The following is a 23,763-nucleotide window of genomic DNA, read 5'->3' on the forward strand; positions in this document are numbered from 1 at the left end:
TTTTTCACGTTATTTGTAACTTATTTTGTACATAATGTTTCTGCCGCCGTGTCTTATGACCGAAAAGAGCTTCTAGATATCAAGACAGCGATTACTCACCCCGTACTGGAGGAATACTTTTCCTTCATCGAGTCGGACGAGAAGGATTTACTTCAGACGCCCAACAAGGCCCTCTTCCCCATCATTTGCAGGAGAAGGAGACGGAGGTATCGAGGACGAAGGTCCGGGTGCCTTGTAAGGATCCGTCGCCGAGAGGGTAATCTACCTTTACCATCGGTCCTATTAGCCAATGTAAAATCAATCGATAATAAAATAGACAAACTATGATCACGTATTTCACTCGTCGTGACCCCATGGCTGAACGACGACATGAATAACGTACAGCTGGCGGTTTTTAAGCTTATTCGTCAGGATAGAACAACAGCCTCTGGTAAGACAAGGGGTGGCAGTCTATGTATATTTGTAAACAACAGCTGGTGCATGAAATCTAAGGAAGTCTCAAGGTTTTGCTCGCCTGAGGTAGAGTATCTCATGATAAGCTGTAGACCACACTATTTACCAAGAGAGTTTTCATCTGTATTTTTCGTAGCTATTTATATACCACCACAAACCGATGCTGGCACTAAGACCACACTCAATGAGCTGTATACGGCCATAAGCAAGCAGGAAAACGTTAATTCAGAGGTGGCGCTCCTAGTAGCCGGGGACTTTAATACAGGGAAACTCAAATCAGTTTTACCTAATTTCTACCAGTATGTTAAATGTGCAACTAGAGGGGGAAAAAAACTATAGACCACTGCACACACAGAGACACGTACAAAGCTCTCCCTTGCCCTCCATTTGGCAAATTTGACCATAATCCTATCCTCCTGATTCTTGCTTACAAGCAAAAACTCAAGCAGGAAGCACCAGTGACTCAGTCAATAAGAAAGTGGTCAGATGAAGCAGATGCTAAGCTACAGGACTGTTTTGCTAGCACAGACTGGAATAGGTTCCCGGGATTCCTCCAATGGCATTGAGGAGTACACCACATTAATCACTGGCTTCATCAATAAGTGCATCGATGACATCGTCCCCATAGTGACTGCACATACAACCAGAAGCTATGCCTTCCGACAAACCATCAAACAGGCAGTGTCAATACAGGACTAAGATTGAATCGTACTACACTGTCTCCGATGCTCGTCGGATGTGGCAGGACTTGCAAACTATTACAGACTGCAAAGGGAAGCACAGCCGTGAGTTTCCCAGTGACATGAGCCCACCAGACAAGCTAAATTCTTCTATGCTCGCTTCGAGGCAAGTACCACTTAACTTCTTATGGCTGCAAGCCTGAGGCCGCCCACAATATGACAACAGCCAGCTCAAGTGCAGGGCGCGAAATTCAAAATATATATTTTTTTAAATATTTAACTTTCACACATTAACAAGTCCAATACAGCAAATGAAAGGTACACATCTTGTGAATCCAGCCAACATGTCTGATTTTTAAAATGTTTTAGAGCGAAAACAGCACATATATTTATGTTAGCTCACCACCAAATACAAAAAAAGGACAGACATTTCACAGCACAGGTAGCATGCACAAAGCCAACCAAACTAACCAACAAACAACTTCATCAGATAACAGTCTTATAACATGTTATACAATAAATCTATGTTTTGTTCGAAAAATGTGCATATTTCAGGTATAAATCATAGTTTACATTGCAGCTACAATCAGAAATTGCACCGAATTACAGACACCAACGTCAAATACCTAATTACTCATCATAAAACATTTCTGAAAAATACATAGTGTACAGCAAATGAAAGACAGGCATCTTGTGATTCCAGACAATATTTCCGATTTATTAAGTGTTTTACAGCGAAAACACAATATAGCGTTATATTAGCTTACCACAATAGCCAGAAAGACAAGCCATTTCCCAGCAGTAAAAGTTAGCGATCGTAACAAACCAGCAAAGGATATATAATTTTTGACTAACCTTGATATTCTTTATCAGATGACAGTCCTATAACATCAGGTTATACATACACTTATGTTTTGTTCGAAAATGTGCATATTTAAAGCTGAAATCAGTGGTTATACATGTTGCTATCTTAGCTACTTTTTCCACAACATCTAAACAGCAACGATATTTTTCTGACACGTTTTCTGACACACATATTCTGACCAAATAGCTATTCATAAACATAACTAAAAAATACATGTTGTATAGGAAATGATAGATCCATTAGTTCTTAATGAAATCGCAGTGTTAGAATTCTAAAAAAGAACTTCATTACGACATCCAGCTTCGGTATAGCTGAGTACCCCAAAGTTGGGCGCCCACGACTAGTTCACATGCACGACAGATATATGAAATAGCATCATAAAATGTTTCTTACTTTTGGTGATCTTCCATCAGAATGTTGGACAAGGTGTCCTTTGTCAAGAACAATCGTTGTTTGGATTTAGAACGTTCATTTTCCCTCTTGAATTAGCAAGCGCACTTGCCAAGTGGCTCGAAGCTGTCCATGTCAACAAACGGAAGAGAACGGAACACAGCAAAACTCCCGAAAAATGTTCAATAATCTGATGAAACTATATTGAAAAACATACTTTACGATGATATGGTCACATGTATCAAATAAAATCAAAGCCGGAGATATTAGTCACCTATAACGGCAGCTAAACAGAAGGCAAATCCAAGTCCCCTTTCGCGCTCTCCAGAAAACAGGAAATGGGTGGACACGTCATACAAAGAGCTTGTATTCCACTTCAGACCAAGATAAACACGAAATTTCTTCTCTCACCGCCTCTTGACATCCAGGGGAAGGTCTATGACGTGCACGTATACTAATACGTATCATGCCCATGTATAGGCAGGAAGTAGAACAGAGCATCGATTTCAGACTTTCCACTTCCTGGTCAGGAAGTTTGTGCCAAATGTTCTGTTTGACTCACAGATATAATTCAAACGGTTTTAGAAACTAGAGAGTGTTTTCTATCCAATAGTAATAATAATATGCATATTGTACGAGCAAGAATTGAGTACGAGGCCGTTTGAAATGGGCACCTTTTATCTGGCTACTCAATACTGCCCCTGCAGCCCAAACAGGTTAAAGCATGCATGAGAGCATCAGCTGTTCCAGACGATTGTGTGATCACGTTCTCCGTAGCCGATGTGGGTCAGATATTTAAACAGGTCAACATTCACAAGGCCGCAGGGCCAGATGGATTACTAGGACGTGTACTCCGAGCAAGTGTCTTCACTGACAATTTCAACCTATCCCTAATGGAGTCTGTAATACCAACATGTTTCAAGCAGACCACCATAGTCCCTGTTCCCAAGAACACTAAGGTAACCTGCCTAAATGACTACAGACCCGTAGCACTCACATCTGTAGGCTGGCTTACATCAACACCGTTATCCCTGAAACCCTAGACTCAATTTGCATACCGCCCCAACAGACCCACAGATGATGCGGTCTCTTGCACTCAACACTGCCCTTTCCCATTGACTACAGTTCAGCGTTCAACATCACAGTGCCCTGAAAGCTCATCACTAAGCTTGGGACTAAACACCTTCCTCTGAAAAAGGATCATGGACTTCCTGACGGGCCGACCCCGGTGGTAAGGGTAGGTAACAACACATCTGCCACGCTGATCCTCAACACGGGGGCCCCTCAGGGGTGCGTGCTCATTCCCCTCCTGTACTCCCTGTTCACTCATGACTGCATGGCCAGGCACTACGCCAACACCATTATCAAGTTTGCTGAAGACAAAACAGTGGTAGGCCTGATCACCAACAATGATGAGACAGCCTATAGGGAGTAGGTCAGAGACCTGGCCGTGTGGTGATAGGACCACAACCTCTCCCTCAATGTGAACAAGACAAAGGAGATGATTGTGGACTACAGGAAAAGGTGGACCTATTCTCATCGACGGGACTGCAGTGGAGCAGGTTGAGAGCTTCAAGTTCCTTGGTGTCCACATCACCAACAAACTAGCATGGTCCAAACACACTACGACAGTCATGAAGAGGGCACGAGCATCCTTACTGGTTGCATCACTGCCTGGTATGGCAACTGCTCGACCTCAAGGCACTTCAGAGGGTAGTATGTACGGCCCAGTACATCACTGGGGCCAAGCTTCCTGCCATCCATGACTTCTATACCAGGCGGTGTCAGAGGAAGGCCCTAAAAATTGTCAAAAGACTCCAGTCACCCTAGTCATGAACTATTCTCTCTGCTACCGCACGGCAAGCGGTACCGGAGTGCCAAGTCTAGGTCCAAAAGACTTCTTAACTGTTTCTACCCCCAAGCCATGAGACTCCTGAACAGCTAATCATTGGGCTATCCAGACTATTTGCATTTGTCCCCCTTATTTTACACTGCTGCCACTCTCTGTTTATTATCTATGCATAGTACCACTTTAACTCTACCTACATGTACATATTAGTTGCCTCGACTCAGTTGCCTCGACTAACCAGTGCCCCCGCACATTGACTCTGTGTCGGTACACCCTGTATGTAGCCTCGTTATTGTTATTTTACAGCTGCTGTTTAATTATGTGTTACTTTTATTTAAAAAAAATCTTATCTATTTTTTTTACTTAACACTTTTTCCCCCTGTTTGAGCTGTATCAGCAGCTCTCGCGTTACATCTACTCGTATGAGTAGGCTAAAATGCATTACTTCACAATGGGATTTGTTTTCTTCTCCCAGACAATTGTCCAGCGGCATTTATCAGCTTTTGGGGGGATGGGGGGGGTGCAAAAGCCGGCTAATCGAAACCCTGGTGTGTGTGTGTGTGTGTGTGCGTGTGACCGGATTGAGAAGTTGCTGAAGAAGCCAGGCAGCATCCAGGGAGAGGAGCAGAATGAACAGATGAAGGCTCTGGAGGGCAGTGCCATGAAGAACAAGAGGACCGGAACCTTCATGCAGCATGACAGCTCAGCATGGAGCAGGGGTATGAGATACTACAGGCCTCTGCTGTACTGTACTGTCCTGTGCTAACTGTCCTGTTTGTAATATTGTAGACATTAAAACAAATTCCATGTATCAATGTATCATTGAATATTGATTGATTCTATTCTATTATATTCTCTTCTATTCTACATTATTCTTAGCGGTGCCCCATGCCCATGAACTGACTGGACAGGAGGACCCCATTCTGCTGTACCCCATCGTCACCAACAGCCCTCTGAAGGCTGCTTTCAAAGATTGTACGTATTTATTAATCCTATCTCTGTCTTCCCTAGGTGTTTACTGTACAGTGCCTTCAGAAAGTATTCACACCCCTTGACTTTTTTAAACATTTTATATGCTTGTCATCAGCAAGGACAAGGGAGTTTTTTAGGATAAATAGCAACGAAATAGAGCTAAGCACAGGCAAATCCTAGAGGAAAACTTGGTTCCGTCTGCTTTCTAACAGAAACTGGGAGACAAATTCACCTTTCAGCAGGACAATAACCTAAAACTCAAGGCCAAATATAAACTGGAATTGCTTACCAAGATGACATTGAATGTTCCTGAGTGGCCTAGTCACAGTTTTGACTAAAATCGTCTTGAAAATCTATGGCAAGACTTGAAAATGATCTGTCTAGCAATGGTCAACAAGCAATTTGACAAAGATTACATTTTTTCCAATAATAGTGCAAATATTGTACAATCCAAGTTGTGCAAAGCTCTTAGAGACTTACCCAGAAATAATCACAGCTGTAATCGCTGCCAAAGGTGATTCTAACATGTATTGACTCAGGGATATGAACACTTACGTAAATGTGATATTTCTATATTTTATTTTCAATAAATGTGTAAAGATTTCTAAAAACATGTTTTCACTTTGTGAGAAAATATATATATAGGCTGTAACACAACAAAATATTGAATAAGTCAAGGGAAAGGAATACTTTCTGAAGGCACTTTGTGTATGTGTCTGTCTGTACTGTATGATCAATGTGTATTTGGCGTGTGTTTCAGTGATGAAGTTCAAGCGCAAGGCGTGCTTCATGGAGTTTGCTGTGCTGCTGCTCCAGAGGACCATGCAGGCAGACCATCTAGAGCTGGTCCTGCAGTGGGGACACGACATATTTGGATGGCTTAGCAGGTACTGTATAGTACTGCCCTGTAAGTACTATTATCACATTTTAGTTAATACCTATGCGATATAAAGTCCCCTGTTGAGTGGACCTGCGTGGTTTTGACAGACATTTTTGCTTATAAATCGATCTGTGGACACGGTAGGATTCACACGGGCACAGGAGTATGTCTCTTCTGCCTGTGTGTAGCAGGATGTGAAATCTGACACCACTTGAAGCTGGTCTGTCCCTCCTATCATTTCATTCGCTCTTCCGACTGTCCATCAACTCCTGACTGAACTCTAACTAACAACTAACGCAGCAGCAGAGAGGGGTTTCGTCATTGTAACACATTCAGAGATCGATTTATTGCCAGTAATCTAAAATAATGAATATATTTTAAACAAAAAAACACTTTCTGTTTGCCATAGACAGACAGTATTTACATGAGATGAAAGGCGACATTCTAGTTTAGATATATTTTCTCTAACATTGACATGCTGACCAAACCGCTCGCGTGCCTGCGTGCGCCATAATGGGCATGTTGATTTTGTACCCCCACACTAGACACAATCAGGACACGCAGGTTGAAATATCACAACAAACTCTGAACCAATTTTATTAATTTGGGTACAGGTCGAAAAGCATTAAACAATTATGGCAATTTAGCTAGCTAGTCCTGGGATATGAACATTTATTTGTTATTTTATCTGAAATGCACAATGTCCTCTACCCCGACAATGAATCCACAAATAAAACTGGAAAACCGAATTCCTTTCTCGTCATCTCTCCTCCTTCCTCAGGCTTATTTTTTACTTCTTTGGACTTTATATGGAGGTTGGCAACCAACTTTATGGTGCGTTACTGACTTGAGTGTGGACGTCAGTTCATCTTTCAATCACCCACGTGGGTATGTGCTCATAAAAACCAATGAGGAGATGGCACGTGGGTATATGCTCTTAAAAAGAGGAGATTTGAGAGGCAGGACTTGCAGTGCGTTGAGCGTCACAAATACAACTTTCCCGAAGTGGATCCTCTGTTTGGCCTACCACCCAGGACAATGGATCGGACAACGGCGCCGCAGAAGGGGCAGACCGAGCAGTCTTCTGGTCAGGCTCCGTAGACGGGCACATCGCGCACCGCTCCCGAACATACTACTCACCAATGTCCAGTCTCTTGACAACAAGGTAGACGAAGTCCGAGCAAGGGTTGCCTTCCGGAGAGACATCAGAGACTGTAACGTTCTTTGTTTCACGGAAACATGGTTCACTTGAGACACGCTATCGGAGTCGGTACAGCCACCTGGTTTCTTCACGCTTCGCGCAGACAGAAACAAGCATGTCTCTGGTAAGAAGAAGGGCGGGGGTGTATGCCTTATGATTAACGAGACGTGGTGTGATCATAACAACATACAGGAACTCAAGTCCTTTTGTTCACCTGACTTAGAATTCTTCACAATCAAATGCCGACCGCATTATCTACCAAGAGAATTCTCTTCGATCATAATCACAGTCGTGTATATTTCCCCCCAAGCAGACACATCCACGGCCCTGAACGAACTTCATTTGACTCTATGTAAACTGGAAACCATATATCCTGAGGCTGCATTTATTGTAACTGTGGATTTTAACAAGGCTAATCTGAAAACAAGGCTCCCTAAATTTTATCAGCATATCGATTGCGCGACCTGGGCTGGCAAAACCCTGGATCATTGTTATTCTAACTTCCGCAACGCTTATAAGGCCCTCCCTCGCCCTCCTTTCGGGAAAAGCTGACCACGACTCCATTTTGTTGCTCCCAGTCTATAAACAGAAACCAAAACAGGAAGCACCCATGCTCAGGTCTGTTCAACACTGGTCCAACCAATCGGATTCCACGCTTCAAGATTGCTTCGATCACATGGACTGGGATATGTTCCGCATAGCGTCGAACAACAACATTGATGAATACGCTGATTCGGTGAGCGAGTTTATTAGCAAGTGCATCGGTAATGTTGTACCCACAGCGTCTATTAAAACATTCCCCAACCAGAAACCACAGATTTATGGCAGCATTCACGCAAAACTGAAAGCGCAAACCACTGCTTTTATTCAGGGCAAGGTGACCGGAAACATGACCGAATACAAACAGTGTTGCTATTCCCTCCGCAAGGCAATCAAACAAGCAAAGCGTCAGTATAGAGACAAAGTAGAGTCGCAATTCAACGGCTCAGACACCAGAGGTATGTGGCAGGGTCTACAGTCAATCACGGACTACAAAAGAAAAACCAGCCCCGTCGCGGATCATGATGTCTTGCTCCCAGACAATCTAAACAACTTCTTTGCTCGCTTTGAGGACAAGAACAGTGCCACTGACACGGCCCGCTACCAGAACATGCGGGTTCTCCTTCACCGCAGCCAAGGTGAGTAAAAGATTTAAACGTGTTAACCCTCGCAAGGCTGCTGTCCAAGACGGCATCTCCAGCCGCTTCCTCAGAGCATGCGCAGACCAGCTGGCTGGTGTGTTTACGGACATATTCAATCAATCCTTATCCCAGTCTGCTGTTCCCACATGCTTCACCATTGTTCCTGTTTCCAAGAAAGCTAAGGTAACTGAGCTAAATGACTACCGCACCACAGCACTCACTTCCGTCATCATGAAGTGCTTTGAGAGACTATTCAAGGACCATATCACCTCCACCCTACCTGACACCCTAGACCCACTCCAATTTGCTTACCGCCCCAATAGGTTCACAGACGACGCAATCGCGATCACACTGCACACTGCCCTAACCCATCTGGACAAGAGGAATACCTATGTAAGAATGCTGTTCATCGACTACAGCTCAGCATTTAACACCATAGTACCATCCAATCTCGTCATCAAGCTCGAGACCCTGGGTCTCAACCCAGCCCTGTGCAACTGGGTCCTGGACTTCCTGACGGGCCGCCCCCAGGTGGTGAGGGTAGGTAACAACATCTCCACCCCGCTGATCCTCAACACTGGGGCCCCACAAGGGTGCATTCTCAGCCCTCTCCTGTACTCCCTGTTCACCCATGACTGCGTGGCCATGCACGCCTCCAACTCAATCATCAAGTTTGCAGACGACACTACAGTGGTAGGCTTGATTACCAACAACGACGAGACGGCCTACAGGGAGGAGGTGAGTGCCCTTGGAGTGTGGTGTCAGGAAAATAAGCTCACATTCAACGTCAACAAAACAAAGGAGATGATCGGGGACTTCAGGAAACAGCAGAGGGAGCAGCCCCCTATCCACAGCAGTGGAGAAGGTGGAAAGTTAAGTTCCTCGGCGTACACATCACGGACAAACTGAAATGGTGCACCCACACAGACAGCGTGGTGAAGAAGGCGCAGCAGCGCCTCTTCAACCTCAGGAGGCTGAAGAAATTTGGCTTGTCACCAGAAACAATTTCAAACTTTTACAGATGCACAATCGAGAGCATCCTGTCTGGCTGTATCGCCGCCTGGTACGGCAACTGCTCCGCCCACAACCATAAGGCTCTCCAGAGGGTAGTGATGTCTGCACAACGCATCACCGGGGGCAAACTACCTTCCCTCCAGGACACCTACACCACCCGATGTCACAGGAAGGCCACAAAGATCATCAAGGACAACAACCACCCGAGCCACTGCCTGTTCACCCCACTATCATCCAGAAGGCGAGGTCAGTACAGTTGCATCAAAGCGGGGACCGAGAGACAGCTTCTATCTCAAGGCCATCAGACTGTTAAACAGCCATCACTAACACTTTACATACCCTACATTACTCATCTCATAAGTATATACTGTACTCTATACCATCTACTGCATCTTGCCATCTTGATGTAATAAATGTATGACTAGCCACTTTAAACAATACCACTTTATATAATGTTTACATACCCTACATTACTCATCTCATATGTATATACTGTACTCTATATCATCTACTGCATCTTGCCATCTTGATGTAATAAATGTATCACTAGCCAATTTAAACAATGCCACTTTATATAATGTTTACATACCCTACATTACTCATCTCATATGTATATACTGTACTCTATACCATCTACTGCATCTTGCATATACCGTTCGGCCATCACTCATTCATATATTTTTATGTACATATTCTTATTCATTCCTTTACACTTGTGTGTATAAGGTAGTTGTTGTGAAATTGTTAGGTTAGATTACTTGTTAGATATTACTGCATGGTCGGAACTAGAAGCACAAGCATTTCGCTACACTCGCATTAACATCTTTTAACCATGTGTATGTGACAAATACAATTTGATTTCATTTGATTTGAAATAGAACCAAGTTCTATTTTAGCGGCTGGCCACGCATATGAGCAGTGTGGGTGCAATGATTCAATAACATGTATGTGTAAATATATTTTGCAACGCTCGCACACGCGACGTGTCGGGTCTGGTCAGCATGTAAATATACAAATATGTATTTTACAGTTATAAGGAAAGTGAAATCTTATAGTTAGTCATTTTATAAATTGATTATACTATATTTAGAAAAAGTATAAGTAATATCAAACCTTATTCATACAGTTTTGTTGAATAGGAAGTACATCATATTAAACATTTCATAATTTCATTATATTTCTGCTGTGTACTTGAGCTCAAAAGTGACTACACCTCAGCAATGTATAATTATTTTTACCAGAAAGGTGAGATTTTAACCTTTCTTGGAGTATGCAGCATTACTAGTTATTATGTATTTGTTAAGGATCCCCATTAGCTGCTGGAAAGGTAGCAGCTGTAAAGGTTGTCAATGTAGTTCTCCTCCTCAGACGAGGAGGAGCATGGATCGGACCAAGATGCGGAGTAGGAGGTATTCATGATTTAATGGCAAACCAACAAAACACTACAAATTAACAAAACAACAAACGTGACTAACCTGCAACAGTCCTGTGTGGCCCAAACGCTGACACAAGAACAAACACCCACAAAACACCAGTGAAACCCTGGCTGCCTTAGTATGACTCTCAATCAGAGACAAACGATACACACCTGTCTCTAATTGAGAATCATACCAGGCCGAACACAAAACCCCACATAGAAATAGAAAACATAGACTAACCCACCCAACTCACGCCCTGACCAACTAAAACAAATACATAACAAAGGAAAACAGGTCAGGAACGTGACAGCAGCTTCTCTTTCTGGGGTCCAAACACAAGGCATTTACATTACATATTCAGTACCAGTCAAAAGTTTTTGACAAACCTGCTCATTGCAGGGTTCTTCTTTAAATTTACTATTTTCTACAGATTTGTTTGATTTTTGCGACTGCACTTGAAGAAACGTTCAAAGTTCTTCAAATTTTCCGGATTGACTGACCTTCATGTCTTAAAATAATGGTGGACTGTCGTTTCTCTTTGCTTATTTGAGCTGTTCTTGCTATAATATTAACTTGGTATTTTACCAAATAGGGCTATCTTCTGTATACCACCCCTACCTTGTCATGCCAAGAGTGCAAAGCTGTCATCAAGGCAAAGGGTGGCTACTTTGGAGAATTGTTTAAAAAGAAATTGGTTACTACATAATTCCATATGTGTTATGTCTTCACTATTATTCTACAATGTAGAAAATAGTAAAAATTAAGAAAAACCGCTGAATGAGTAGGTGTCCAACTTTTGAATGGTACTGTAAAACAAAAGATAAAACAGTAGAAATGTTAAAACAGTACATCATATAACATTATTACACCACTACATATCTACAATACAAAATGTATAGTACCATCATACAACAATATTACAGTGTAGGTGTGTGTAGAGTGCATGTGCTAGCGCTTGTGTGCATTTGAGTGTGTCTGTACCTTTTGTGGGTGTCTCTTCATAGTCCCCACTTTATGGCCCTCTCATGATAAATAATTATTTGGGGGGGGGATTACGTAGATGACAGTTTTGATTATCTTTAGTTACATTTAAGAGGTTAAAGAATGATGTAGCTTATGAAAAGGCCTGTTGTGTCCTTGAGACAGTGCCGGTACAGTATGTTGATGTTGTTTTAGGGCTCTGAGTTATATATATATACCAAGTGACAGACCAGGACAAACACTTGTGGGGTCAGACTCGGAACCCAACTGTATGTGATGTGTGTTGTGTGTTGTGTGTGGTGTGTGGTGTGTGGTATGTGTGTGTGTGTGACAGGAGGGATGAGGGACTGACAGGGCCTAAGAAGGGCCCGGGGGACAGATCAACCTCAAGGAAAGAACTGAAGAAGTACTCCTCCTCCATCATGGAGTACAAGGTGAGCTCAGCTAAAATCTTTCCCTTGTCTTTTCTGTCCCTCCCATGAAGCTATTGCAGAAGAATAATTAAATACGTCTGACATCCGTTTCTTGTCCCCTTTAGAAGAACAAAGCTAGTACATTCTGGAGTGACAAGAAGAGGAAAGAGTTTCTCCAGAAGAAACAACTGACTGCTCTGAAAGCACAGAACACAGAGAGGTGGGTACAGTACTTTTACAGCAACTGTCTCTCTTTGTGCTTATGACCAATTACTGATCAACTTTTACCCCAATTGCATGAGTGTGTGCGGATGTGGGCTTATGCAAGTGCATAACCTGCATGAATGCTCCACTCACATCTGCGTGTCAGGGAGTGTAAGGCGGTGGACACCATGCTGAACCAGCTAGCCCCCCTGGTGCGCCGTCACCAGCGTCGGAGGCGTCTGAGACAGGTGTGTGCTGAGGAGTGGCTGTGGAGGTGTCACCTCAACCTTAGCATCGCCAGGGCTCACCTGGGACTACTGAGAAGGAGCCTGGAGAACCACCAGGGCCTTGGGGCCCTACAACACAGGTAAATATGGACCCAAACACACGCATGCATACTTACACATATACACACACACATACAGATGACTGTTTCTCCACATATACATACTGTACCCTTGTCATGCTATCATTCCCTCCAGATTGTACTGTGCTGGCTCAGATGTTTTCTTTCCACAGTCACTGTCCTTTCCAGCACAATTCGCTAAGAGTGTAGCTAAAAGGGAGCTGAGCTAGCCCTATAACGTATCTGGTGCCAGCTCACTTTCAAGCGAGCATAGGAGAATAGTTAGCTACGTTTCTGTGTTTTATTGATTGTACATATATGAACAATATTTTTTGTGTATTTTAGAACAAAGACAATAGACCATGATGACATTTTTGTTCTTGCAGCTACAGCCAGCTGCCTCCGTTGTTGTTCTCCCTGGCCCACTCTGGTACTCTTGTGAGGTGGAGGAACATGCATCAGCACATCGGAGTCCCTGACCTGATCCCCCCGCCCCCCAAAGCCACGCCCCAGACCTGCCTCAGAGCCACCCTCCACAAGGCCAAGGAGAGTGGACAGGGTAAGGAAATAACTAGCTAACTATCCTCAACACTCTCCCTGTCTCTCTTTTTTTTGTCTTTTGCTTTCTATATCGCTCTCCCTCTCTCTCTCACTATCGCTCTTTCTTTTGACCCATCACCAGAGGGGTCACACATCAGAGGACAAGAACATTCTTCCTATCTTTCACTCTTTCTCTCTCTCCACCCTTCAGCTGCCACCACCACCAGTGGAGAGGACTTCAACACGACAGAGAGCAGTGAGCAGGACAGTGAGCAGGACTCTCCCCGTACCCAGCCCGCTGTGGACTCGGACTATAGTGAGCCCTCAGTGATGACCACCTCCCCGACCAGACGCACCGCCACTCAGCTGCTGGAGTCACTCAACAAGGCTGCCCTGCACCTCCGCAGAGCCATGGTACCTGATATACACACACAAACAGACACGGATGCATATACACACAAACACACACACACACACACATACAAACAGGCAACAAAAATTAAATATGCATGCACTCTATGTATGCATACATGCGCCCACACTCCAAAATGTAAACAGTAACGTCAGAACAAACAATATCTGTATTTACGTTGAGAGTGTAATGTGTTTGGCAATGACCTGTATATTAGTATGTTTATGTATAGTATTTATGAAGGGTGTGTGTGTGTGTGTGTAAACAGGTACTTGCCCATCGTGGGGGCCACTGGACAACGTTGCAGTGTGTGTGTCGGACACTATGGGACCAGGGCTGTACCATCACTCTACTAGTAGACAGGGGTACATCCATGGAGCCCCCCATCCCTTTAACATTGGAACAGCTCTACACTGTCCTCACCCCTTTGTTTGAGCTGGCTACAGACCTCGTCATGAACATGATGGAGACGATGCAGGTCTCACTTTACTCTTACTTGCTTTTGAGCTCGATTATTGTTCAACTCATAAATATACTCACTTGTCTACACAACTTCACCAAACAGTTGATATTGCTAAAGCAACATCAAAGTAATGTATAAACTAATGTACAGTGGGGTCCGAAATGATTGACACCCTTGATAAAGAAAAGCTAAAAATGACTGTATATAAGAAACAATTCAAATACTGAGCTACACTGAGTACAAAACATATTTAGAACACCTGCTGGTTCCATGACATAGACTGAGCAGGTGAATCCAGGCTTATTGATGTCAGTCAATACTAGGAAGATGTTCCTAATGTTTGGTATACTCAGTGTTTATTGTATGCACACAAAAAAAGGGACATTATATTATTTTATACAAATGCTATTGCTCAGAGATATAACTTTTGTTTAACAGGTAATATATGCTGAACAAAAATATAATCGCACATACAACAATTTAAAGGATTTTACTGAGTTACAGTTATATATAAGGAAATCAGTCAATTTAAATACATTAGTTAGGCCCTAATCTATGGATTTCACATAACTGGTCACAGATACCTTAAAAAGGTAGGGCGTGGATCAGAAAACCAGTCAGTATCTGGTGTGACCACCATTTGCCTCATGCAGCGCGACACATCTCCTTTGCATAGAGTTTATCAGGCTGTTGATTGTGGCCTGTGGAATGTTGTCCCCCTCCTGTTCTAAGGCAGTGCCAAGTTACTGGGTATTGGTGGGAACTGGAACATGCTGTCATACATGTTGATCCAGAGCATCACAAACATGCTCAATGGGTGACATGTCTGGTGAGTATTCAGGCCAGGGAAGAACTGTGACATATTCAGCTTCCAGGAATTGTGTAAAGATCCTTGCAACATGGGGCCGTGCATTATCATGCTGACACGAGGTAATGGTGGCGGATGAATGGCACGACAATGGGCCTCAGGATCTCGTCATGGTATCTCTGGGCATTCAAATTGCCTTCGATAAAATGCAATTGTGTTCGTTGTCCGTAGTTTATGCCTGCTCATACCATAACCCCACTGTCACCATGGGGCACTCTGTTCACAACATTGACATCAGCAAACAGCTCACCCACACGACGCAATACACGTACGTGGTGTGCGGTTGTGAGGCCGGTTGGACGTACTGCCAAATTCTCTAAAACTACGTTGGATGCGACTTATGGTAGAGACAATAACGTAATATTTTCTGACAACAGCTCTGGTGGAAAATCCTGCAGTCAGCATGCCAATTGCACGCTCCCTCGAAGCTTGAGACATCTGTGGCAGGCATCGCTGTCACGTCCTGACCATAGTTCTTATGTGTTTTGCTTGTTTAGTGTTGGTCAGGACGTGAGCTGGGTGGGAATTCTATGTTGTGTGTCTATTTAGTCTGTTTCTGTGTCCAGCCTAAAATGGTTCTCAATCAGAGACAGCTGTCAATCGTTGTCCCTGATTGAGAATCATATATAGGTGGCTTGTTTTGTGTTGTGGATTGTGGGTGGTTGTTTCCTGTCTCTGTGTTTGTGTTCTGCACCAGATAGGTCTGTATCGGTTTGCCACTTTTGTTATTTTGTATTTGTTTAGTGTTCACAGTAGTTGTTGTTAATTAAACATGTTGAACACTGGCTACGCTACGTGTTGGTCCGATCCTTGTTTCACCCCCTCTTCTAGTGAAGAGAGGGAAGGCCGCCGTTACAGAACCACCCACCAATCTCGGACCAAGCAGCGTAGCAACGGGCAGCAGTGGCAGCAGCGGGACCAGGAGAAATGGACATGGGAGGACGAGCTGGACGGAAAAGGACCCTGGGCAGAGCCAGAGGAGTATCGCCGCCCCAAAGCAGAGCTGGAGGCAGCAAAAGCAGAGAGGCGGCGTTTCGAGGAGCTAGCTCGAGCCGGATCTGGGTTACACCACTTGGGAGGAAATAGACAGGTGGTCGGTTGACCCAGGGAGAGTGCCGGAGCCCGCCTGGGATTCGATGGAGCAATGTGTAGAGGGATACCGGCGAATGAGGTTAGCACGACGACGCGGTAAGAAGCCCGTGAAGAAACCCCAAAAATGTATATTGGGGGGGGGGGGGGGCTAAAGACACCGTGTTATGCGGAAGAGCGCACGGTGTCTCCTGTACGTGTGCATAGCCCGGTGCGGGTTATTCCACCTCCCCGCACTGGCCGGGCTAGATTGAGCATTGAGCCAAGTGCCATGAAGCCGGCTCTACATATCTGGCCTCCAGTACGTCTCCTCGGGCCGGTGTACATGGCACCAACCTTACGCATGGTGTCCCCGGTTCGCCAACACAGCCCAGTGCGGGTTATTCCACCTCCCCGCACTGGACGGGCTACGGGGAGCATTCAACCAGGTAAGGTTGGGCAGGCTCGGTGCTCAAGGGAGCCAGTACGCCTACACGGTCCGGTATATCCGGCGCCACCTTCCCGCCCCAGCCCATTTCCTCCAGTTCCAGCACCCCGCACTCGCCTTATGGTGCGTGGCCCCAGCCCAGTACCACCAGTGCCTACACCACGCACCAGGCTTCCAGTGCGTCTCCAGAGGCCTGTTCCTTCTCCACGCACTCTCCCTATGGTGCGTGTCTCCAGCCCAGTACCTCCAGTTCCGGCACCACGCACCAAGCCTCCTGTGCGTCTCCAGAGCCCTGTATGCACTGTTCCTTCTCCCCGCACTCGCCCTGAGGTGTGTGCCCTCAGCCCAGTACCACTAGTGCCTACACCACGCACCAGGCTTCTAGTGCGTCTCCAGAACCCTGTTCCTCCTCCACGCACTCGCCCTGTGGTGCGTGTCTCCAGCCCAGTACCTCCAGTTCCGGCACCACGCATCAAGCCTCCTGTGCGTCTCCAGAGCACTGTACGCACTGTTCCTTCTCCCCGCACTCGCCCTGAGGTGCGTGCCCTCAGCCCGGTACCACCAGTGCCGGTACCACACACCAGGCCTATAGTGTGCCTCGAGAGTCCAGTGTGCCCTGTTCCTGTTCCCCGCACTAGCCTTGAGGTGCGTGTCTCCAGTCCGGTACCACCAGTTCCGGCACCACGCACCAGGCCTACTGTGCGCCTCAGCAGGTCAGAGTCGGCCGTCTGCCTAACGCCGCCTGCACTGCTCGTCTGCCCGGCACCGTCTGTACTGCCTGCCTGCTCAACGCCGCCTGCACTGCTCGTCTGTCCAGCGCCGTCTGAGCTGCCTGCACTGCTCGTCTGCCCAGCGCCGTCTGAGCTGCCTGCCTGCCCAGCGCCATCTGAGCCATCTGTCTGCCCAGCGCCATCTGAGCCATCCGTCTGCCCAGCGCCATCTGAGCCATCCGTCTGCCCAGCGCCATCTGAGCCATCCGTCTGCCCAGCGCCATCTGAGCCATCCGTCTGCCCAGCGCCATCTGAGCCATCCGTCTGCCCAGCGCCATCTGAGCCATTCGTCTGCCCAGCGCCATCTGAGCCATCCGTCTGCCCAGCGCCATCTGAGCCATCCGTCTGCCACGAGCCTTCAGAGCCGCCCGTCTGTCCCGAGCCATTAGAGCCGTCCGTCAGGAGCCGCTAGAGCCGTCCGTCAGTCAGGAGCTGCCAGAGCCGCCAGCCAGTCAGGAGCTGCCAGAGCCGCCAGCCAGTCATGAGCCGCCAGCCAGTCATGAGCCGCCCTCCAGTCATGAGCCGCCCTCCAGTCATGAGCCGCCCTCCAGTCATGAGCCGCCCTCCAGTCATGAGCCGCCCTCCAGTCATGAGCCGCCCTCCAGTCATGAGCTGCCCTCCAGTCATGAGCTGCCCTCCAGTCATGAGCTGCCTTTCAGTCATGAGCTGCCTTTCAGTCATGAGCTGCCCTCCAGTCATGAGCTGCCCTCCAGTCATGAGCTGCCCTTTAGTCCGGAGTTGCCCTTTAGTCCGGAGTTGCCTCTCTGTCTTGAGCTACCGCTCTGTCCTGAGCTACCTCTCTGTCCTGAGCTGTCTCCTAAATCATGTGGGGGCCTTGGGGAGGATTCCTAGGCCAAGGTCGGGGGCGAGGGTCGCCACTCAAAGGATGCTAAGGAGGGGGACAAAGACAGTGGTGGAGTGGTGTCCTCGTCCACCGCCGGAGCCGCCACCGCGGACAGATGCCCACCCAGACCCTCCCCTTGAGTTTTAGGGGTGCGTTCGGAGTCCGCACCTCAGGGGGGGGGGGGGTCACTGTCACGTCCTGACCATAGTTCTTATGTGTTTTGCTTGTTTAGTGTTGGTCAGGACATGAGCTGGGTGGGAATTCTATGTTGTGTGTCTAGTTAGTCTGTTTCTGTGTCCAGCCTAATATGGTTCTCAATCAGAGACAGCTGTCAATCGTTGTCCCTGATTGAGAATCATATATAGGTGGCTTGTTTTGTGTTGGGGATTGTGGGTGGTTGTTTCCTGTCTCTGTGTTTGTGTTCTGCACCAGATAGTTCTGTATCGGTTTGCCACTTTTGTTATTTTGTATTTGTTTAGTGTTCACAGTAGTTGTTGGTAATTAAACATGTTGAGCACTGGCTACGCTGCGTGTTGGTCCGATCCTTGTTTCACCCCCTCTTCTAGTGAAGAGAGGGAAGGCCGCCGTTACAATCGCGTTGTGTGACAAAACTGCACATTTTAGAGTGGCCTTTTATTTTCCCCAGCACAAGATGCACCTGTGTAATGATCATGCTGTTTAATCAGCTTCTTGATATAGCTTCGTGATTATTGCAGCTCAATGGAGATAACTTTTGTTGACAATTTTGGAAACAAAACATGAGGATGGGATCCACCCAAATCATTTGGGTTCCTGGATCCTTTCACAGCATTATAAGGCTTCGTTGAGACAATGATTTATCAATGACCCATGTCCAGCTCATTTAATCCCTACCATTGTGTCGCTGAGTTATCAATGCTTTAGCAAATGTACTTTACACCAGGGGCATTGGTAGACACAATGTAAGTAACCTAATGTATGTCCCGCTAACTGCCCTGAATGCCTCTGCTGATCCTACAGCTATTGTATTCAGTAATCATGTGCCTATGAACCAGATTTATACTGTTATCACTGAGGCGGTGTCACGCCCTGGCCTTATTATTCTTTGTTTTCTTTATTATTTTAGTTAGGTCAGGGTGTGACATGGGGAATGTTTATGTTTTGTTGTTTTGGGTGTTTATTTGGTAAAGGGGTTAATGGTTGTAGTGTATGGTTTTGTGTTGAGTGTAGATGTCTAGTATTGTCTATGGTGGTTAGTATTCTAGGAGAGTCTATGGTTACCCGAATGAGTTCCCAATTAGAGACAGCTGATTTCGGTTGTCTCTGATTGGGAGCCTTATTTAGGGTAGCCATAGGCTCTCATTGGTTGTGGGTAATTGTCTATGTAAGAACGTTAGTAGCCTGTATGTTTTGTGCACTACGTTTGTAGCTTCACGGTCGTTTTGTTGTTTTGTTATTTTGTATAGAGTTTTTGTGTCGTGTTCATCTTCGTGTTGTGTTTAATAAAGAAGATGGCTTATTTTCCAAAAGCTGCATTTTGGTCCGTCAATCCGCCACACGATCGAGACAGAATTACCCACCATAGGACCAAGCGGCATGGAAGGCGGCAACAGGACCTACCACCAAAGGATTTCTGGAGTTGGGAGGAAATTCTAGATGGGAGAGGACCCTGGTCACAGCCAGGGGAATATCACTGCCCCAAGGCAGGGATAGAGGCAGCAAGGCGACACGGGAGGAAGACAGCACAAAAAAAAATTTGGAGGGGGGCACTTGGAGCAGTCGGCGAAGTTGAGGGGTGAGTCTGAGTGTGTCGAGGAATTATTGGACAGATTGGAGGAGAGTGAACGAAGGGGAGATTATGAGACATTCGAAGAGTTGTTAACGAAATTGGAGGAGAGTGAAGAGAGAGAGCTGTTGGTTTGGCAGAGTATGCAATGCATTCTTCCTGAGGAGCGTATTAGCTGTCCGATGCCACCTGTGTCAGTTCCTCGTACTCAGCCTGAAACTCGTGTTAAAGTTCCGGAAGATTTGATGCCGGCTATACACACCAGGTCTCCAGTACACCTTCACAACCCGGTGTGTCCTGTTTCTACTTTGTGCACTCATCCTGAGATGCATGTCCCCAGCCCTGTACCACTAGTTCCGGCACCAAGCACTAGGTCTAAGGTGCGTCTCCAGAGCCCTTTACGCACTGTTCCTGCTCCCCGTACTAGCTTTGATGTGCGGGTCCTCAGCCCGGTACCACCAGTACCGGTACCACGCACAAGGCCTATCGTACGCCTTGAGAGTCCAGTGTGCCCTGTTGCTGCTCCCCGCATTAGCCCTGAGATGCGTGTCCCCAGTCCGGTACCACCAGTTCCGGTCCCACGCACTAGGCCTAATGTGCGTCCCCAGGGTCTAGTATGCCCTGTTCCTGCTCCCCGCACTAGCCCTGAGATGCGTGTCCCCAGCCCGGTACCACCAGTTCCGGCACCACGCACTAGGCCTAATGTGCGCTCCCAGGGTCCAGTATGCCCTGTTCCTGCTCCCCGCACTAGCCCTGAGATGCGTGTCCCCAGCCCGGTGCCACCAGTCCCGGCACCACGCACCAGGCCTACAGTGCGCCTCAGCCGGCAGGAGTCTGCCGTCTGCACAGCGTTGACTGAACTGCTCGTCTCCCCAGCGCCATCTGAGCCATCCGTCTCCCCAGCGCCATCTGAGCCATCCGTCTCCCCAGCGCCATCTGAGCCATCCGTCTGCAATGAGCCTGCAAAGCCGCCCGTCTGCCATGAGCCTGCAAAGCCGCCCGTCTGCCATGAGCCCACTGAGCCGTCCGCCAGACAGGAGCCGCTAGAGCCGCCAGCCAGACAGGAGCCGCTAGAGCCGTCCGTCAGACAGGATTTGCCAGAGCCGCCAACCAGACAGGGTCTGCCAGAGCCGCCAACCAGACAGGATCTGCCAGAGCCGCCAACCAGACAGGAGCAGCCAGATCAGTCAGCCAGCCATGAGCAGCCAGATCCGTCAGCCAGCCATGAGCAGCCAGATCCGTCAGCTAGCCATGAGCAGCCAGATCCGTCAGCTAGCCATGAGCAGCCAGATCCGTTAGCTAGCCATGAGCAGCCAGATCCGTCAGCTAGCCATGAGCAGCCAGATCCGTCAGCTAGCCATGAGCAGCCAGATCCGTCAGCTAGCCATGAGCAGCCAGATCCGTCAGCCAGCCATGAGCAGCCAGATCCGTCAGCCAGCCATGAGCAGCCAGATCCGTCAGCCAGCCATGAGCAGCCAGATCCGTCAGCCAGCCATGAGCAGCCAGATCAGTTAGCCAGCCATGAGCAGCCAGATCCGTTAGCCAGCCATGAGCAGCCAGATCTGTCAGCCAGCCATGGGCCGTCCCTCAGTCCGGAGCTGCAGTCCCTCAGTCCGGAGCTGCAGTCCCTCAGTCCGGAGCTGCCATTCCTCAGTCCGGAGCTGCCCCTTACCCTGGAGCTGCCCCTTCCCCTGGTGCTGCCCCTTACCCTGGTGTTGCCCCTTACCCTGGTACTGCCCCTGACCCTGGTACTGCCCCTTACCCTGGTACTGGTTCTTAGTCCGGAGCTGTCCCTTAGTCCGGAACTCCCCCTTAATGCAATGTGGTTAATGTGGAGGGGGGTCGGTTGGAGGAAGCCTAGGAGGTGGTTAGGTACTGTGGTGACGTGGGGAGGACGACCAGAGCCGGAGCCGCCACCGTGGAGGGGAGCCCACCCAGATCCTCCCCTAGACTGTGTATGGTGCGCCCGGAGTTCGCGCCTCAAGGGGGGGGTTATGTCACGCCCTGGCCTTATTATTCTTTGTTTTCTTTATTATTTTAGTTAGGTCAGGGTGTGACATGGGGAATGTTTATGTTTTGTTGTTTTGGGTGTTTATTTGGTAAAGGGGTTAATGGTTGTAGTGTATGGTTTTGTGTTGAGTGTAGATGTCTAGTATTGTCTATGGTGGTTAGTATTCTAGGAGAGTCTATGGTTACCCGAATGAGTTCCCAATTAGAGACAGCTGATTTCGGTTGTCTCTGATTGGGAGCCTTATTTAGGGTAGCCATAGGCTCTCATTGGTTGTGGGTAATTGTCTATGTAAGAACGTTAGTAGCCTGTATGTTTTGTGCACTACGTTTGTAGCTTCACGGTCGTTTTGTTGTTTTGTTATTTTGTATAGAGTTTTTGTGTCGTGTTCATCTTCGTGTTGTGTTTAATAAAGAAGATGGCTTATTTTCCAAAAGCTGCATTTTGGTCCGTCAATCCGCCACACGATCGTGACAGGCGGTGTGCTCTAGTAGGAAGTCCACTGTGTGCAGCTCACCCTGCACTAACATAAATAACATGAGCATGTCTACTTCTGCTACGCTTCCCAGTAAAGCAATGAAAACAATCACGCCTCCCAGAAAAGTGCTCAAAATAGCCCACGTTAACACATCTAGCTTAAGAAACAAGGTTCATGAAATGAATAATTTGCTAGTAGCAGATGATATTCATATTATGTCTATCTCTGAAACTCACCTAGACAATACCTTTGATGATACAGTGGTAGTAATACAATGTTATAATATTTACAGATAAGCTATAAATGTCAATGGTGGAGGTGTTGCTGTTTATATTCAGAACCACATGCCTGTAAAGATTAGAGAGGATCTCATGTTAAATACTGTTGAAGTAATGTGGCCACAGGTTCATCTGCCTCAACTAAAGCCCATTCTAGCGGGAAGCTGCTATAGACCACCAAGTGATAACAGTCAGTATCACCATTTATTGATCACATCTTTACTAAATGTGTGCTTTAAAGCAGTATCCAGATCCATCGGATGTAGTGATCACAATATATAGCCATATCTAGGAAAACCAACGTTACAAAGGCTGGACCTAATATAGTGTATTTGAGGTCATACAATACGTTTTGTAGTGATTACTATGTTATTGATGTAAATAATATTTGTTGGTCCGTGGTGCGTAATGAGGAGCAACCAGACGCTTCACTTGACACATCTATGAAATTGCTTATCCCAGTTACTAATAAGCATACACCCATTAAGAAAATGACTGTTAAAACTGTTAAATCCCCATGGATTGATGAGGAATTTAAAAAGTGTATGGTTGAGAGGCATGAGGCAAAATGAATGGCAAGTAAGTCTGGCTATTCAACCGATTGGCAAACGTACTGCAAATTGAGAAATCATGTGACTCAAATTAATAAAAAGAAGAAACTATACTATGAAACACACATAAATGACATAAAGAATGATAGTAAAAAGCTGTAATTAAATTTTCAGCTCTATAATTCATCGAATCAGATGGCTCATTCGTTACAAAACCGACTGATATTGCCAACTACTTTAATAATTTTTTCATTGGCAAGATTAGCAAACTGAGGCATGCCATGACAGCAGCAAACGCTAGCACGACACATCCAAGCATATCTGACCCAATTATTATTGACAAGAATTGTAATTTTGAATTGCGCGTGTGGAGGAGGTGAAAAAATGATTGTCTATCAACAATAACAAGCCACCAGGGTCTGA

At 46.5% G+C, this 23,763-nt stretch overlaps 1 protein-coding gene across 3 annotated transcripts in view; it reads left to right on the plus strand.

The window, feature by feature from the left end:
• Positions 1–23,763, plus strand: part of cfap54 (cilia and flagella associated protein 54) — a 139,510-nt gene that overhangs the window by 48,605 nt on the left and 67,142 nt on the right. For all 3 annotated transcript variants that reach the window (XR_008761814.1, XM_055943019.1, XM_055943020.1), the window contains exons 27-35: positions 4,827–4,956; positions 5,117–5,212; positions 5,970–6,096; positions 12,219–12,318; positions 12,423–12,517; positions 12,668–12,868; positions 13,234–13,406; positions 13,599–13,801; positions 14,068–14,277. Coding sequence is in view for 2 of the 3 variants with exons in the window: in XM_055943019.1 (XP_055798994.1) it covers positions 4,827–4,956; positions 5,117–5,212; positions 5,970–6,096; positions 12,219–12,318; positions 12,423–12,517; positions 12,668–12,868; positions 13,234–13,406; positions 13,599–13,801; positions 14,068–14,277 (1,335 nt within the window). In the remaining variant the exon portion in view is untranslated. The remainder of the gene's footprint in view (positions 1–4,826; positions 4,957–5,116; positions 5,213–5,969; positions 6,097–12,218; positions 12,319–12,422; positions 12,518–12,667; positions 12,869–13,233; positions 13,407–13,598; positions 13,802–14,067; positions 14,278–23,763) is intronic.

This window comes from Salvelinus fontinalis, chromosome 13 (genome assembly GCF_029448725.1).
Source record: "Salvelinus fontinalis isolate EN_2023a chromosome 13, ASM2944872v1, whole genome shotgun sequence".
NCBI classification, from domain to species: Eukaryota; Metazoa; Chordata; class Actinopteri; order Salmoniformes; family Salmonidae; genus Salvelinus; species Salvelinus fontinalis.